This window comes from Thalassophryne amazonica, chromosome 16 (genome assembly GCF_902500255.1).
Source record: "Thalassophryne amazonica chromosome 16, fThaAma1.1, whole genome shotgun sequence".
Classification (NCBI taxonomy): domain Eukaryota; kingdom Metazoa; phylum Chordata; class Actinopteri; order Batrachoidiformes; family Batrachoididae; genus Thalassophryne; species Thalassophryne amazonica.
In genome coordinates this window covers 79,959,429-79,978,853 of record NC_047118.1, presented here as the reverse complement: position 1 = coordinate 79,978,853, position 19,425 = coordinate 79,959,429, and the positions used below count along the sequence as shown (strand labels likewise).

General features: G+C 42.7%; 1 protein-coding gene across 2 annotated transcripts in view; it reads right to left on the bottom strand.

The window, feature by feature from the left end:
• The window catches only part of cdc27 (cell division cycle 27), a 130,851-nt gene that overhangs the window by 54,531 nt on the left and 56,895 nt on the right, over nt 1-19,425 (bottom strand). For both annotated transcript variants that reach the window (XM_034190077.1, XM_034190078.1), the window contains exons 10-11: nt 5,837-5,936; nt 1,824-1,998 (exon numbers count right to left, since the gene is read on the bottom strand). In XM_034190077.1, coding sequence (XP_034045968.1) covers nt 1,824-1,998; nt 5,837-5,936 — 275 coding nt within the window. The remainder of the gene's footprint in view (nt 1-1,823; nt 1,999-5,836; nt 5,937-19,425) is intronic.

Here is a 19,425-nt window from a genome sequence, read left to right as displayed (position 1 = left end):
CTACACACACAGACACACACAGACAGTGTCAGGTGAACAAATTTGATAAAAAAAAAAAGAAGTGTTACAGGCAGTACTACAACCCCTGGCAAAAATTATGGAATCACCGGCCTCGGAGGATGTTCATTCAGTTGTTTAATTTTGGAGAAAAAAAGCAGTTCACAGACATGACACAAAACTAAAGTCATTTCAAATGGCAACTTTCTGACTTTAAGAAACACTATAAGAAATCAGGAAAAAAAATTGTGGCAGTCAGTAACTGTTACTTTTTTAGACCAAGCAGAGGGAAAAAAATATGGAATCACTCAATTCTGAGGAAAAAATTATGGAATCATGAAAAACAAAAGAACGCTCCAACACATCACTAGTATTTTGTTGCACCACTTCTGGCTTTTATAACAGCTTACAGTCTCTGAGGCATGGACTTCATGAGTAACAAACAGTACTCTTCATTAATCTGGCTCCAACTTTCTCTGACTGCTGTTGCCAGATCAGCTTTGCAGGTTGGAGCCTTGTCATGGACCATTTTCTTCAACTTCCACCAAAGATTTTCAATTGGATTAAGATCCGGACTATTTGCAGGCCATGACATTGACCGTATGTGTCTTTTTGCAAGGAATGTTTTCACAGTTTTTGCTCTATGGCAAGATGCATTATCATCTTGAAAAATGATTTCATCATTCCCAAACATCCTTTCAGTTGATGGGATAAGAAAAGTGTCCAATATATCAATGTAAACTTGTGCATTTATTGATGATGTAATGACAGCCATTTCCCCAGTGCCTTTACCTGACATGCAGCCCCATATCATCAATGACTGTGGAAATTTACATGTTCTCTTCAGACAGTCATCTTTATAAATCTCATTGGAACGGCACCAAATAAAAGTTCCAGCATCATCACCTTGCCCAATGCAGATTCGAGATTCATCACTGAATATGACTTTCATCCAGTCATCCACAGTCCAAGATTACTTTTCCTTAGCCCATTGTAACCTTGTTTTTTTCCTGTTTAGGTGTTAATGATGGCTTTTGTTTAGCTTTTCTGTATGTAAATCCCATTTCCATTAGTTCAGTCAGTTCGGTCACAGACATTGACTCCAGTTTCCTCCCATTTGTTCCTCATTTGTTTTGTTGTGCATTTTCGATTTTTGAAACATATTGTTTTGAGTTTTCTGTCTTGACACTTTGATGTCTTCCTTGGTCTACCAGTATGTTTGCCTTTAACAACCTTCCCATGTTGTTTGTATTTGGTCCAGAGTTTAGACACAGCTGACTGTGAACAACCAACATCTTTTGCAACATTGCGTGATGATTTACCCTCTTAAGAGTTTGATAATCCTCTCCTTTGTTTCAATTGACATCTCTCGTGTTGGAGCCATGATTCATGTCAGTCCACTTGGTGCAACAGCTCTCCAAGGTGTGATCACTCCTTTTTAGATGCAGACTAACAAGCAGATCTGATCTGATGCAGGTGTTAGTTTTGGGGATGAAAATTTACAGGGTGATTCCATAATTTTTTCCTCAGAATTGAGTGAGTCCATATTTTTTCCCTCTGCTTGGTCTAAAAAGTAACCGTTACTTACTGCCACAATTATTTTTCCTGATTTCTTATAGTGTTTCTTAAAGCCAGAAAGTTGCCATCTGAAATGACTTTAGTTTTGTGTCATGTCTGTGATCTGCTTTTTTTCTACAAAATTAAACAACTGAATGAACATCCTCCGAGGGCAGTGATTCCATAATTATTGCCAGGGGTTGTATTGGGATGTTGAGTGAGCTGTAATTGCAGCAGTTCTGCAGTACCAACAGTATCAGTAGTTGTACCTGCAGCAGCTCTCTGGTACTGGGGGATCTTGCTGTCAGGTAAACTTGAGTCCAGCCTCAAGATGTCCAGGCTCTCATTCAGGTTGCTGCCATTTGATGTCTTTGTTGATTTACATTTAGTTTTCCTGTTTGGAATCTTTGTGGGAAACTTCATCTTTAACTTCTTACTGTTCTCCTGCAGGTTGGGGTGTGAAATTGAGAATGAGGCAATTAAAATAAATAAAAAATACAACAAAAAGTGTCAAATCAAATTTTAACTCCACAATACAGGGTTTCAATGTTTGATTCCAGTTAAGAACATAAGATGCCACCAGCAAAAATGGAGGCTTTGGTTTGCTTTTTCCCCTGCAACTTCTCATGCATAAACACAAGATGAACTATAGATTGTATCGAAATGGCAAGCGAATATATTATTCCAATTTAATAAATGTGAAAAAGTATAATCCCTGATTCTTGTTTGAGACTATGCTGAAATTCACAAGTCTCCAGTCTGCATCTGACATTTGGACTTTCTTAAAAAAAAAAAAATCATATAATTAATGATATTAAGAATAAAATTGTGCAGTGTGACTCAAGCCCTGGTTTGTCTGAATTTGGTTACATTCCCCTAATGAAAACATCAAGTGCTATATGCATTACTTGTTTTCTTGGTACACTGTCGACCCAGCTTGTTAAAGAGCTGTGGTTTTCAGACAGTGTTGAGCATATGTAAGCATATGTATGACAATCTCAAGGAGAAAAAAAATCCAGAGGAATTTTTGGATGACAGGAAGAAAACTGAAGCAGACCAGAACAACAGCACAACACACAATTCTCAGAATCTACAGTGACAAATGTTGCAGCTAAGCAACAATAAACAGTCCAGTGCTCAATGACAATTCTTCCACTGGATAGCAGAACACATTATTTAAGAGATGGAAGAAACATGTTTGGATCTTCATCTCTAGAAAGGATTAACTCCCCGAGACAACCACGGCTCTTATCTCCAGAGTGTGGTGAAGAGTATTGAGTGATTGTCCACGGGATAGTGATTTCCAGATTCAAGTTTGATGCAGTGCATGGATCATTCTCGCTCTGTCAGAATGACCACCTCACATGACTGTTGAGGAGCTTTGAAAGCTCCACACTGGATCTGTGAGCATTCATTAAAAGGCAAGTCTCAATGCTGACAGTGCTTCTTTGCAGCTCAATATGATTTTCAATGTATGATTCAGTTGATTGTACTGCACAGTGGGACAGCCCAGTGGGTGGGTGGAGAAGAATGGACAAAGTGATTTGTGATAGAAAGTTTTATGTCATTCCTCCTGACCACCACAGAGTGTGGTGCTTTAGAACCTCTGTGGTGCCTCTGATACCTGATAGAGGTAATTGCTTGGGAGTGGAACATGGAGAGTTAGAAAACATGCAAAGGTTGTGCCCTCCAGGAACAGGGTTGGTGACCCCTGGCCTAGACTGTCCAAGCTTGAAGCAGAGATGTCCTCTGCGACACTGGCATCACACTCACATAAGGGACCGCATGCTGAGCCCCTTACTGCTACGGCGAAGAAGGGTCCCCATGACCTGACCTTGTCTCATAAGGTCGACAACCTAGCCTCTGTATTTGCTCAGATAAAGTCATTGCTTCCTTCTCTGCAGCCTTCTGAATTTTGCTCTTGATTTGCGCAAGCTTGAAAGGGAACATTTGCAAGACAGTGGTGAGACATTTGGTTAGCAGCAGTAACAAAAGCAGAAGGCAGAGCTCAAGGTAGAAGAAGCAAAGATGCTGCAATTTCCATGGAGTGACAAGAATGGACAAGAACAGACATGAACATCTCTGAAGGATGCCAAAGATGGAGACACCAGGTGGGAGAAGAAGAGTGAGGCCAAAGAGGAGGTTAACATAAGTGATGAAGGAAGGCACACAGACTGTTGGTGTGACAATAAAAAATGCACATGACTGAGTGAGATGGAGACAAATGACTGACTGTGGTGTACCCCAACAGAGCATCAGAGAGAAAAAAATAATTCAATCCAATTCTGCTTTTGTCACAAAATGGAAGAGGCAGCTTTGTACTCTCACACTGGAGCTCTCTGTGACATGAGAACACAAAAACAAAGCGAAAAGCAGTAGCACCTGCTGTCAGTCACAACAAACTTTAATTGGATTTTCCTCTGTGGGTTCATGAACGACACAGCTGTGTGCGCATCCAACACCCTTTGTGAAACAGCATCATAAAACAGAACCAGTATGTGATGATGCAAAAAAATATTCACTGTTCTGAAACCAATTAAATGATATCAATAGGACAAAGGACAATATGCAACATTAAAGAAAATTAAGAGATTATATTTTCAGATCAGATCACCATTTAAATTTCACCAACTCTTCTGAGTCAAGGTCCTTCTTTCCACTGCGTTCTGAGACACGACCATATGAGATATGATGACATAATTTCCACCTGCCTGCTGGTGGAGCCAATTAAGATTTGACTGGTCCAAATTAGGGCTGCCACGGTTACTTGACTAGTCACGATTACATCAACTATCAAAATAGTCTGCAACTAATTTAATAATCAATGTAATTGTTTTTTTTTTTTAAAGCTTTGTTTTTCTCTCATAACTGCTGCTGTACCTTCCACTGCCTTTCTGTCCTTGACGCACATGCGCAGTAATGGTAATCCGGGTCAGCTGTGATGTCACCGGAAAGGTTATGCCCAAACAATATCATGGCTAGCTGGCAACAAATTAAAGAGAAAACCGTGCAATGTAAAATCTGCAAGGCAGAACTTGCCTTCCATGGCAGTACCACGGCAATGCAGGAGCATCTGAGAAGGGAACACGTAGCTGATTCTGACAAAAAAAAAAAAAAAAAAAAAAAAAAAAAAAAAAAAAAAGAGTCATCTCGGTAAACTAACTGGCTAGTTAGCCGCTAACATTAATGCAGGGGTCACCAGCCTTATTCCCGGAGGGCATCTGCACTGCATGTTTTCTAACTCTCCCTGTTCCACTGTCAGGCAATTAACTCTTTAAGGTGAGCTCAGCCAAACAACAGCTGGAAGACACCACTTTAAAAAAAAAAACAAAAACAGGTGTGACTTGAGTAGGTTGATGTTGAAAACATACAGGGCAGGGGCTCTCCAGGAACAGGGTTGGTTACCCCTGCTTTGTGACTTCATTATCAGTCAATCACAAATACTGACCATTAAGAGCTTTTGTTCAAATCTGTATCTTGGGGGTCACCAGCCGGTGTCGTGCCAAAGTGGTTATCACTGTCAGAACTTGTATCCCCTAGCATGGGAGCACAAACTCACTAAGTTCTGTGTTAAAAAAATGTGACAACATCTTGAATGGATGCTATGAATTAAAAAACCCACATTTTAAAGGGACCAAGTGTGGGAGGGCTGGAGGTTTGGACCAAACCCATGCCTAAACGTGCACCAACATCGCGTTACATGGCGCTACATGGATCATATGTGGCTTGACGTGGAACATGTGGCGACATGAGCCATTCGAGGCTGGATGGAGCTCAAATGACAGGTCAGTCGTGGCTCACTAGAGGCTGATACCTGGCACATGTGAGGTACAGAGAGGCACATAGAGGCGCCTTAGTTGCAGATATGTGATAGCTTAAAACGTGGATCATTCTTTAAATAATCATTGACACACCCATGCGTGGCTCATTATTCATGGCTTATTATTCAGTGGAATTGAGGCTATATGTGTTTGCTGTCATGTTATAACACAGATGTCATGTTTGAATAGGAAATATGATCACGCCAATGTTTTCTAACACTACGTTACAGTGCTAAAAAAATATGTTCCTCTGCAATGAACGACTTCATTATGTAAAAGTTAAGTAAAAGTTGAATGAACTATCATCTTAATTGTCTTTATTTTTAGTTAGCACATACCTTAAACACTTCAAGCAACAAATCGCAAAAATAATCGGTGACTCGTCGATTATCAAAATAATCATTTGTGGCAGCCCTAGTCCAAATATAAATAAATAAACAAAGTGCTTTGTACAGTAATACCTTTGCAGTAGAGCTGGCACTAGTAAATAGTCTGGAGCTTCTTCTGGGCTGAACATTGGGAGGTCCAGACATACTGGGAATAAGAACCTGAGGAGACCCACTGAGAGAACAAGACAGGCAGAGAGAGACAGAGTCACAGAGACTGGATGCGGGAACAGTTAATGGAAGAGTAACAGTTAATTTTTTTTAAGATTCATTAACACTCTAATGATCTAAGTAAGCCCCCCCAAATAAATAAATAAATCACTAGGTAGATGGCAATGAAGAGGCCTTGTGTAAACGCTGACGACATCCCAAACCTAAACATCAGGACATAACTTTTGCTCCGATTTTTCTGGTGCCTTTTGAGAACCAAATCCTATAAGTTTCACATTAACAAAGTTACAAATTACGCTACAACTTCAAAACATGAAGACAACTTTCTGAAAAAAATATGTTAAGACTTATTAAAACTGACAATACTACAATAGAGAATAATCTGACAGACAAAATCTGTTTACGCGGAGCTGACGGTCGGCCATTTGACCTCATCCGGAGAAGATGAGAGTGCAGTTCTGTGTGGTCACTACAATCGGATCGTCTGCACCACTCTTCAGCTCAATGTAGACCTTGTTCACACCGCAGTCGGCAATCCAGCTTGAGCCGGACTCAAACTGGATCGGGTTTTAGCTCAACCACATTCAAACCTGTTTTTCAGAGCTTGCTCATCTTGCATATGCATCCAAACTCAATCCAGCTCAAGCCTAATTCAAGCCACGCATGTCTGGAGGTCTACAGTGGGAGGCTGCAGGTGACACTGCGAGGTGCAGTCATTTTTCAACGATAATGTGAAAGAATTTATTTTTAATTGAAAGATTCAACAGAGTTTTAGCATTTTGCACAGGGTTATATTAAAACAGAAGACCTGGCTCTGATGGCAGTTTAAAAAGTTTATGTTTCGTGAGGTTATAAATTAATTCCTTTCTTTAAATATCACAAATTATTCACATTTGTCTGTTTAAAGTCAGAAGAGACTCTGCATTTAAATAATATAGCGTTTGCTATCTGTAATCTATTGCATTGATGCGTTGCCCCAGCCTTAAATCATATTATATAGGGTTGAGCCGGATACTTCATTTCAGACGAGTATCTGGTACGAATAAAGCATTTTTGACAAGCACGAGCATGATCTGAATAAAACTCATCAATATCTGTGCTCGTGCTGAAGGAAAATTCTTATTGGCTAACTCTGTCTTCACACACACACACATCTCTCTGCAGCTTCTCTCAAACACACACAGGCAGGATCTCTCTCTGTGCTTGGCTGGATTCTGCCTCACGTTGCTCTGTCATTACTCTTGCCCAGCTTAAGTTTTCTTCAGCTCGCCTCTTTTTCGGTTTGTCTGATATTTTAAATTATTTGGTGAACTTGTTTTGTGTCATACACAGTGCTTTTAACAAGACAGAGCTGAAAAGGGCTCCTGCCACGGCGGTCACTGCCTCCAGTCGGGTTTATTTATTTATTTATTTTTTTGACGGTTTGCTTGCACTTCGTTTTGTTGGTGATATAAAGTCAGTTGGAAACCTTTGCTCCTACTGAACACGGTGCTTTTGAGAAGAACACAGTGAACAAGGCTGACATATTTCACAGTTTGCCATCACTGGATGTTTGCATGAATCACCAAGTTCAAATAGATCATTGAAAAATAAACAGTCTTATAGACAACTTACACACATACACACACATACAGTTGAACACACAAAGTAGCCTATATTAATATTTTTATTGAATATGGCTGCATGCAGTATCTGACACTTGCTCACTGCAGTTCATAAAAATAAATTGGTCAGTCAAACAACCTCTCTCTCTCCCTCAGTCACACACACATGCACGCACAGACACACACATACCTTAATCAATATTGTTTAACTTTGCGTGGAAAAAAATGCCAAGAACGTTAGGTAGTAAAAATAAATTGAAGAAAAAAAAAAAAATCACAGTTTGATCATAAAATTAAAAAAAGAAAGTTGTGTTGAGTATGACAACTCTTGTTCATGCATACTTAGTAGTTCATAATTTCCTACTACACTGAATGTCATTTCTGAGGCTGTTCTGTTATTCATTCATACACTTAAGAATATTCATGTTCTGAGTTTACAAAAAACTTGTTCTATAAATAGTTCCTTTACTATTGTGATCAAAAACATTGAATCTCAATTCTGAGGCTGTTCTGTAAATATTCATTCATAGACTTAAGAATATTCATGTTCAAAAACATTGATTTGAATCTCGATTTTGATGCTGTTCTGTAAATAGTTTTCAAACAATAAATATAGCACCTTATCAATCCTTATGAATTTCAGACTTAAAATAATGTACTGATTTAAGCCCCAGCCATTTCGGGTTAAACCACGCCCACCACTTCCGGTTTAGGACCCGCTCACTACGAGTACAGATACAGATAATTTAGTTGGTTGAACAGATACAGATAGTGGTGTACTCGCTCATCCCTAAGATTATAAATTACCAGTTGGTGCTGTGAACCAGGTCTACAGAGAACTCCTCTTTGGAACAGCAGCGTAACCTCACCTACATGATTCCATATTGGTGTACATCGAATGTCTGTTTATGTGAGTGCACACTGTGTAATTCTACCTGAAATGGTTATAAATGATTGTGACAAAAATAAATAAATAAATAAATTATGTTGTCTGCCAACCACTGACAGCTGGTGATAGGCCATGTTGTGATGATCATACAGAGACAGCATCCACACAAAACTGACCAATAAGCCTTCCATTTCTCTAGCAAAAACAAAGGCAGTAAAATGTGTAAATGCTTTGTCAACTTCTTCTCCTTTCGGCTGTTCCCGTTAGGGGTCGCCACAGCAGATCAATCGTTTCCATCTCACCCTGTCCTCTGTTTCTTCCTCTGTCACATCAACCACCTGCATGTCCTCCCTCAGCACATCCATAAACCTCTTCTTTGACCTCCCTCTTCTCCTCCTGCCTGGTGGTTCCATCCTCAGCATCCTTCTCCCTATATACCCTGGGTTCTTCCTCTGCACATGTCCAAACCATCTCAATTTCGCCTCTCTGACTTTGTCTCCAAACCGTCCCACCTGAGCTGTCCCTCTGATATGTTCATTCCTAATCTTGTCCATTCTCGTCACTCCCAAAGAGAATCTCAACATCTTCAGCTCTGCCACCTGTCTTTTTGTTAGGGCCACCGCCTCTAAGCCGTACAACATAGCTGGTCTCACTACTGTCTTGTAAACTTCATATCACTCTTGCTGATATTCTTCAGTCACAAATCACTGCCACCTTTCTCCACCCACTCCACCCTGCCTGCACTCTCTTCTTCACCTCTCTACCACACTCTCCATTACTTTGAGCACCTGACCCCAAGTATTTAAACTCATCTACTTTCACCACTTCTACACCTTGTAACAGCACTATTCCACTGGACTCCCTCCCATTCACACACGTACTCAGTCTTGCTCCTACTAATTTTCATTCCCCTGCTCTCCAGAGCATATCTCCACCTTTCCAGACTGGACTCAACTTTTTCTCTACTCTCACTGCAGATCACAATGTCATCTGCAACCATCATAGTCCATGGGAACTCCTGTCTGATCTCATCTTTTAACCTGTCCATCACCACTGCAAACAACAAAGGACTCAGAGCTGATCCTTGGTGTAATCCCACCTCCACCTTGAAGGAGTCTGTCATTCCTACTGTGCATCTCACCACTGTCACACAATTCTTGTACATGTACTGCACTACCTTAACATACTTCTCTGCCACTCCAGACTTCCTCATACAATACCACAGCTCTTCTCTTGGCACCCTATCATAAGCTTTTTTTTTTTTTTAAGTCCACAAACACACAATGTAACTACAACCCCTGGCAAATAATTATGGAATCACCGGCCTTGGAGGATGTTCATTCAGTTGTTTAATTTTGTAGAAAAAAAGCAGTTCTATTTCATTCCTCCTGACCGCCAGAGGGCGGTGCTTTAGCACCTGGATAACTACATGTGCGCAGCACAGAGATCGAGAATATATACCAACAAAGTCATGCCATTGAATGTGACCTGGGTGATGTCACTGGTTGTCTTTATATACCAGACGCACCCAGCGCTCGCTTCTTTTCTACTTTCTCGCATTCTTAGAGGTTGAGAATGCATTTAGCTGCGATTGCCACTCTCGCTTGTAGCCTCGCAACAGACCTTCGGTTGGAGCTACGTGCACTGCACACGTCCTCCAGAGGCTGAGAGACACAGCTTCACCTGTCGTGAGTGCACCTTCCTAAATGCCGGGTGTGTGCCTTTGCTGCTGCCCTGCTGGGTATTTTCCTCTGTGCACATTAGCTGTGTTGTTTCGATGAAAGCTGGCTATTTGTTTAGTTGTGTCACTAACCCCGTTAACTACGTGGTAGTGTTTGTATCAGAACCAGTATAGTGTACTGTGTTGGGCTTGCCGTGAGTGTTTTCCACTCCTTGAAGTACTTCAAGGAGTGGAAAACAATGTCGGACTCTGTAGTTTTCTCTGGGCCCCTCCCCAATCAGACCGGGAGTGACATGTTTAGCCGCATGTTCTCCTTGAATTGCTGGCTGTCTGAGTGGTGTCCAAAAAATGAGGTGGGCTTCATAGATAATTGGCAAAGCTTCTGGGGAAAACCTGGTCTTGTTAGGAGAGACGGCATCCATCCCACTTTGGATGGAGCAGCTCTCATTTCTAGAAATCTGGCCAATTTTCTTAAATCCTCCAAACGGTGACTATCCAGGGTTGGGACCAGGAAGCAGAGTTGTAGTCTTACACACCTCTCTGCAGCTTCTCTCCCCCTGCCATCCCCTCATTACCCCATCCCCGTAGAGACGGTGCCTGCTCCCAGACTATCAATAACCAGCAAAAATCTATTTAAGCATAAAAATTCAAAAAGAAAAAATAATATAGCACCTTCAATTGCACCACAGACTAAAACAGTTAAATGTGGTCTATAAAACATTAGGTCTCTCTCTTCTAAGTCCCTGTTTGTAAATGATATAATAATTGATCAACATATTGATTTATTCTGCCTTACAGAAACCTGGTTACAGCAGGATGAATATGTTAGTTTAAATGAGTCAACACCCCCGAGTCACACTAACTGTCAGAATGCTCGTAGCACGGGCCGGGGCGGAGGATTAGCAGCAATCTTCCATTCCAGCTTATTAATTAATCAAAAACCCAGACAGAGCTTTAATTCATTTGAAAGCTTGACTCTTAGTCTTGTCCATCCAAACGGAAGTCCCAAAAACCAGTTTTATTTGTTATTATCTATTGTCCACCTGGTCGTTACTGTGAGTTTCTCTGTGAATTTTCAGACCTTTTGTCTGACTTAGTGCTTAGCTCAGATAAGATAATTATAGTGGGCGATTTTAACATCCACACAGATGCTGAGAATGACAGCCTCAACACTGCATTTAATCTATTATTAGACTCTATTGGCTTTGCTCAAAAAGTAAATGAGTCCACCCACCACTTTAATCATATCTTAGATCTTGTTCTGACTTATGGTATGGAAATAGAAGACTTAACAGTATTCCCTGAAAACTCCCTTCTGTCTGATCATTTCTTAATAACATTTACATTTACTCTGATGGACTACCCAGCAGTGGGGAATAAGTTTCATTACACTAGAAGTCTTTCAGAAAGCACTGTAACTAGGTTTAAGGATATGATTCCTTTATGTTCTCTAATGCCATATACCAACACAGTGCAGAGTAGCTACCTAAACTCTGTAAGTGAGATAGAGTATCTTGTCAATAGTTTTACATCCTCATTGAAGACAACTTTGGATGCTGTAGCTCCTCTAAAAAAGAGAGCTTTAAATCAGAAGTGCCTGACTCCGTGGTATAACTCACAAACTCGTAGCTTAAAGCAGATAACCCGTAAGTTGGAGAGGAAATGGCGTCTCACTAATTTAGAAGATCTTCACTTAGCCTGGAAAAAGAGTCTGTTGCTCTATAAAAAAGCCCTCCGTAAAGCTAGGACATCTTTCTACTCATCACTAATTGAAGAAAATAAGAACAACCCCAGGTTTCTTTTCAGCACTGTAGCCAGGCTGACAAAGAGTCAGAGCTCTATTGAGCTGAGTATTCCATTAACTTTAACTAGTAATGACTTCATGACTTTCTTTGCTAACAAAATTTTAACTATTAGAGAAAAAATTACTCATAACCATCCCAAAGACGTATCGTTATCTTTGGCTGCTTTCAGTGATGCCGGTATTTGGTTAGACTCTTTCTCTCCGATTGTTCTGTCTGAGTTATTTTCATTAGTTACTTCATCCAAACCATCAACATGTTTATTAGACCCCATTCCTACCTACCAGGCTGCTCAAGGAAGCCCTACCATTATTTAATGCTTCGATCTTAAATATGATCAATCTATCTTTGTTAGTTGGCTATGTACCACAGGCTTTTAAGGTGGCAGTAATTAAACCATTACTTAAAAAGCCATCACTTGACCCAGCTATCTTAGCTAATTATAGGCCAATCTCCAACCTTCCTTTTCTCTCAAAAATTCTTGAAAGGGTAGTTGTAAAACAGCTAACTGATCATCTGCAGAGGAATGGTCTATTTGAAGAGTTTCAGTCAGGTTTTAGAATTCATCATAGTACAGAAACAGCATTAGTGAAGGTTACAAATGATCTTCTTCTTATGGCCTCGGACAGTGGACTCATCTCTGTGCTTGTTCTGTTAGACCTCAGTGCTGCTTTTGATACTGTTGACCATAAAATTTTATTACAGAGATTAGAGCATGCCATAGGTATTAAAGGCACTGCGCTGCGGTGGTTTGAATCATATTTGTCTAATAGATTACAATTTGTTCATGTAAATGGGGAATCTTCTTCACAGACTAAAGTTAATTATGGAGTTCCACAAGGTTCTGTGCTAGGACCAATTTTATTCACTTTATACATGCTTCCCTTAGGCAGTATTATTAGACGGTATTGCTTAAATTTTCATTGTTACGCAGATGATACCCAGCTTTATCTATCCATGAAGCCAGAGGACACACACCAATTAGCTAAACTGCAGGATTGTCTTACAGACATAAAGACATGGATGACCTCTAATTTCCTGCTTTTAAACTCAGATAAAACTGAAGTTATTGTACTTGGCCCCACAAATCTTAGAAACATGGTGTCTAACCAGATCCTTACTGTGGATGGCATTACCCTGACCTCTAGTAATACTGTGAGAAATCTTGGAGTCATTTTTGATCAGGATATGTCATTCAAAGCGCATATTAAACAAATATGTAGGACTGCTTTTTTGCATTTACGCAATATCTCTAAAATCAGAAAGGTCTTGTCTCAGAGTGATGCTGAAAAACTAATTCATGCATTTATTTCCTCTAGGCTGGACTATTGTAATTCATTATTATCAGGTTGTCCTAAAAGTTCCCTAAAAAGCCTTCAGTTAATTCAAAATGCTGCAGCTAGAGTACTGACGGGGACTAGAAGGAGAGAGCATATCTCACCCATATTGGCCTCTCTTCATTGGCTTCCTGTTAATTCTAGAATATAATTTAAAATTCTTCTTCTTACTTATAAGGTTTTGAATAATCAGGTCCCATCTTATCTTAGGGACCTCGTAGTACCATATCACCCCAATAGAGCGCTTCGCTCTCAGACTGCAGGCTTACTTGTAGTTCCTAGGGTTTGTAAGAGTAGAATGGGAGGCAGAGCCTTCAGCTTTCAGGCTCCTCTCCTGTGGAACCAGCTCCCAATTCAGATCAGGGAGACAGACACCCTCTCTACTTTTAAGATTAGGCTTAAAACTTTCCTTTTTGCTAAAGCTTATAGTTAGGGCTGGATCAGGTGACCCTGAACCATCCCTTAGTTATGCTGCTATAGACGTAGACTGCTGGGGGGTTCCCATGATGCACTGTTTCTTTCTCTTTTTGCTCTGTATGCACCACTCTGCATTTAATCATTAGTGATCGATCTCTGCTCCCCTCCACAGCATGTCTTTTTCCTGGTTCTCTCCCTCAGCCCCAACCAGTCCCAGCAGAAGACTGCCCCTCCCTGAGCCTGGTTCTGCTGGAGGTTTCTTCCTGTTAAAAGGGAGTTTTTCCTTCCCACTGTAGCCAAGTGCTTGCTCACAGGGGGTCGTTTTGACCGTTGGGGTTTTACATAATTATTGTATGGCCTTGCCTTACAATATAAAGCGCCTTGGGGCAACTGTTTGTTGTGATTTGGTGCTATATAAATAAAATTGATTTGATTCGTCTGCACTGCCGCCATTTGCTAGGTTTAACAGCTCCGCTAGCAGTTAGTGTTGTCATCATTGCTCTAAGTGACTTAGCACTTGGGCTGTGAGTTTTTCGGCTGTGTGCACTGTGTTATTACTGTGGCTGTGAGTGTTTCATGCTCCAGGCCTTGTATTAGCTTTTACACTGTGAGTGTTTCACGCTCCGTGCCTCGTGCCGAGTCTGCGGCTAGAGTGCTTCACGCTCCGTGCCTCGTGTCGAGTCTGCGGCTAGAGTGCTTCACGCTCCGTGCCTCGTGTCGAATCTGCGGCTGTGAGTGCTTCACGCTCCGTGTCTTGTGTTACTATTTACACTGCGTGTGATTCACGCTTTGTCTTTCCATTTGTAACCATCAGGGCTTGCGTTAGCCATCTGCACGCAGTCCACAATGTTGACAGGGCCTTTGTTGCATGGCTGTAGTACCTGTTTGGCTCCCTTGAGCCCAGATGATGGACATATGTTTTGCCCCTCGGGTCTTGGGATCGGACACCTGAGGGAAGCCCTGACTGGCGATGCCTGCCTTAATTGTGCCAGCATGCCACTGGCAGAGAGATCTGCTAGACTTGTGGCACTGGAAAGTGGAATATCTAGTGCGACTTTGGCCTCCAGCCCCAGGAAGGAACCAAAGCGCCGTAAACGCCCACATGCAGGAGACCCTTCTGCTAAGAAGGTTATTCATGACCATGCTTTGGCTGAAAAGGTCGAAACGTTGACTTCTGAGTTTGCTCCGATTAAGTCCTTGCTTCTGAATCTACAGCCTAGGGATGCAGTGACAGTTCCTGTTGTCCCTAATGAGGCTGATCAGACCAATGTAGTTACTCAGCAGGAGGAAGATGTCGTGTCTACTGCTGCAACTGATTCCTTGTACATGACAAGTGATATAAACTGTGTGGAGGATGAAGATGAGAGGGGTCTTTCTCCAAGCCATTCATTAGTGGGCTCTCATACATCTGAGGCAGAGTCCATGCCGCAAACCGGACCTGGACTATCCTTTGTCAAGCAAGCTGTTCAGTTGGCTTTATCCAGGCTTGGGGTCGACAATCCCCCTGCGGAAACCACCGCTTCAAGTGCCTTTTTCAAAGTCACTCAGAAACCTGAGTTCAACGTTCCAGTTTCACAACCATATATCGAGGAGCTCCACCGATGTTGGGCGGACCCCAAATCAATGACCCATCTATCACAGGACTGCAGAGCCCTTAGCTCTATGTGTGATTCGGCACAGTATGGTCTGAACCGTATGCCCGCCGTTGACAGCATTATTGCAAACCTGGTTGTGGCTCCAGCTGATGCTGCTCAGCCGGATGCCCGCTGCCCACGTCCTCAGTGTAGGGTCACTGATGACATCCTCACCAAAAGCTATGACATAACTGCTCGCATCGGTCACCTAGGCCAGTGATTCTCAACCGGGGTGCCGCGGCAGGGGTGCAGTGGGCAATTATCAAATATTACCATTATCGGGTGTATGTGCTATAATAGTGTGGCAGATGATGTAATGCTCTTTTATTCCAGTAGATGGAAGGAAAGTGCTGTACTATAGTATAATAGACATACTTGCGCACATAGCATTGTGCGTCTCCATGGTTACGAGTTGCTGACTACAGCGTGAATCTCAGCTGCTCACGGAGCATGGCTCCTCTGGGGAAGGAGAAACCGTGTTGGCTGTGGAGGTGTGCGGGGAAGGCGGCCTGACCTCCGTTGATGTCACCGTGGTCAGACTTGGGCCTTCTCGCTCACAACTGGGTTCGCTGAAGGCAGCCTCTGTGCTCCGTGAATATTAGAGTGGCAGATTATTGTGAATAAAAGTGTCGACATGTCTTAAAAAAAAAAAACACTTGAGATTAGGACTGTCACAATTATTATTTTTCATATTTGCGATTACCGTGAATTATTTATTTTATCCACAAAGCATAAAACGACTCCGAATCTGATGTCATTGTGCTGCAGCCTCGCTCTCGTCTTAAGGCGGGACAATAACATGGAAGCTGAAGAGCGATCCGTCCTGCCGTTTGGAAGACGGCCGATTAAAACAGTGACCGTCTTCTTCAAAAGCTGTCTAAAATGCGGAGCTGTCAGTGTGTGTGTCTCTGTGTGCGTGCGCGCGGAGTCAACAGGCTACAGACTGCGAGGGAGGGGGTGCGTGAGGGAGATTCCTGAATGCAGGCGCGACACATTACAGTCTGAGAACCATCAGTGCGCAGCGAGCACGGAGCAGAGAGAGGATTTTAACCCAAGTAAACATGTCAACAAAACCAAAACATGAAGCTGCTTTTACTTTAACTTTCTCTAAAGGTGTGATTCTGCCGTTACCGTTCTGTTCACACTATGTGCGCGTCGTATGCTGAATTTATGAGATCATGAGATGAAATAAAGGGTCAAATATCTTTAAAAACATATTTTAAAAATGAGAATATATGAATGAATTGAGCCACACAAAAAAAACAACAACAAAAAAAAAAAAAACCCTGACATGGAGAAGCTGTGGTGATGTTCAGATGCACAGATCACAAAAAGCAGGTGAGAACTCTAAACTTTAACAGCTGTTACTTTCCAAAGGTATTTATTTGTTCAATATGGGCTTAATGCAGTGTTTAAGCACAAAACGTGACTGATGAGGAGAAACAATTTCAGAAATGCAACAGAAACAACCACAAATCAGAAAAAGTTGGGACTGTATGTAAAATGATAAAAATAAAAATGTTGCACTATTCCCAGTTTCTCCACTCACAGAAGCCAAACGTTCTTCCAGAGTTGTGTAATTATACTACAATAGTAGAATATAAAGAAGGGAAAAAAAGAAAAAAAAAATAGACATTCGTCAATCGCAATTATTTGTCTGACAATTAATCGTCTCCAGAAATTCCTAATCATGACAGCCCTACTTGAGATCAGAGTGCAAAATGCTTGAGGATTTTCGAAATGCGGTGTTTTCTGTATCGATTTTCTGTTGCGATCATTGGGTTTTGCGCAAAACCAGAGGTAATAGAATTATAATATTATTTTGGTTGGTGGTGTGCCGCAGGATTCTGTAAATATAAAAAGGGTGCCGCAGCTCAAAAAAGGTTGAAAATCACTGGCCTAGGCAACTCACTGTCCCATTTAGCCTTGCCCTCTCAAAGTCTTTGAGGGAGGCAGAGGTTGATGATGCTACGCAAAGTCTTACTGATGCCTCACTCCAAACCTTTGCTTATATGTCCAGAGAGTTTGGCAGACTGATGTCAACCCTTACCATCACTAGACGTCAGGTGTGGTTTGCGCAGTCCCCCCTGTCCGAATCCTGCAGAGGCACACTCCGTTCGCTGCCGGTTCTTCCAGGCCAAGTATTTGGACGTGCAGCCCAAAAAACTTTGGAGCGTGTTGTTGAGGCTAGTAACTCTCGGCAACAGTTTGTTGACCTACACCGGTCTTCCAGACCTCAGCCAGTCAGACGTGCTACAGCTTTTCAATCTACATCCAGGCTTCCGCCGACTCCCAGAGCTGCACGTGCTTTTGCAGTTGAGGGCCAGCTCTCCCAGCAGCCTGCCTTTCGTGAGCCTACGGGCAGACCCCTGAGAACTGAACGGTTTCACAGAGCTTCCAGTAATCGCACCCAGAGGTCCTTGGGGATGCGAAGCAGAGGTGGTTGGGTCTGACTGCCAATGTTTGGCCCCCAGCCGTTTTTCACGAAATCAACTCAGCCACTGGGAGGCTCCAGTTCAAGACCCATGGGTCATTTCAACCTTGTTCGAAGGTTACAGAATTCAGTTCAGACGTCGTCCTCCAAAGTTCAATGGGGTGAGGATGACTGTTGTTTCCGACTCGGTGCAGTCTGCTGCCCTACAACGGGAGATTTTGGAACTCCTGGAGAAGGGGGCCATAGAGCCAGTTCACAGTTCAGACCAGCTCAGGGGGTTCTATTCAATTTACTTCCTTGTTCCAAAGAAGGATGGTGGCTTTCGTCCTATCCTCGATCTCCGACGTCTGAATCATTATATCAAAGTGCACAGTAGACGTCCTTCAAACTATCACACCAGGAGACTGGTTCACAAGTGTCGACTTAAAAGACGCCTATTTCCATGTGCCAGTGGCGCCTCATCACAGGCAGTTTCTCCGCTTTGCTTTCGAAGGTCAGGCATACCAGTTCAGGGTGCTTCCTTTCGGCCTCTCTCTCACCCCTCGTACATTTACCAGATGTATGGCTGCAGCACTAGAAACGTTCCCACTGCACCCACTGCAAGCTCTTGGATTAAGAATCCTACCCTACTTAGACGATTGGCTTGTCTGCGCTCCGACTCAGGAGCAGGAGCACAACGACACAGCACTTCTACTGAACCATGTCTCTCATTTAGGACTCACAGTGAACTTTGCAAAGAGTTCTCTTGTTCCCAGTCAACAAACGACCTTCATCGGCATTGCCATCAACTCCCTGACTATGACTGCATCGCCATCCTCGCAGAGAGTGGACGATGCAATTCGTCTCGTCTCACACATTCAACGGGCTGTGACGCTGCCTTTTGGTTTGCTGCTCCGGTTGATGGGTAAATTGACTGCAATGTCACTAGTGGTACCTTTGGGAGTTCTGTTCTTACGTCCCCTACAGATTTGGATCAACAACCTAGGCCTCAACTCAAAGTTGCATCAGCACAGGCTTGTACGACTCTCCAACCAGTGCCTTCTGCACCTCAAACCCTGGGGGAACGTGGACTTCATCTGCAAGTGTGTCCCTCTAGGCTCTGTTCCTTCTCGCCGAGAGGTGGTTGTTACAGATGCATCACTCAAAGGTTGGGGGGTCGTGTGGAATCCCAGGATGGTGAGGGGTGTCTGGAGTCCTCAGGAGAGACTCCAACACATAAACGTGCAGGAGCTTCGCACTGTGCGACTGGCTCTCAAGCATTTCCTCCCGGCCCTGAGAGGAAGACATGTTCTTGTCCAGTCAGACAACACGTCAACAGTCTATCACATAAACCATCAGGGGGGCACCAGGTCCAATCACTCACTGACAGAAACTCGGAAGCTTCTCTTATGGGCGTTGCCTCGCCTTCAAAGTGTCAGAACAGTTCATCTGCCCGGTGTACAGAACAGCGCAGCGGATTTACTCTCCAGACAGAAACCACCACCGGAAGAGCGGAGACTGAACCCGATTGTGGTCCAAATGATCTGGCAGAAATATTGTGCAGCGGAAGTGGACCTTTTCGCTTCAAGTACCTCGACACATTGCCCACGATGGTACTCCCTCTTGGAACCAGACAGCCCACTGGGGCAGGATGCATTGGCTCACCCGTGGCTGGATTGCCTCCTTTATGTCTTCCCTCCTCTCCCGCTGCTGATG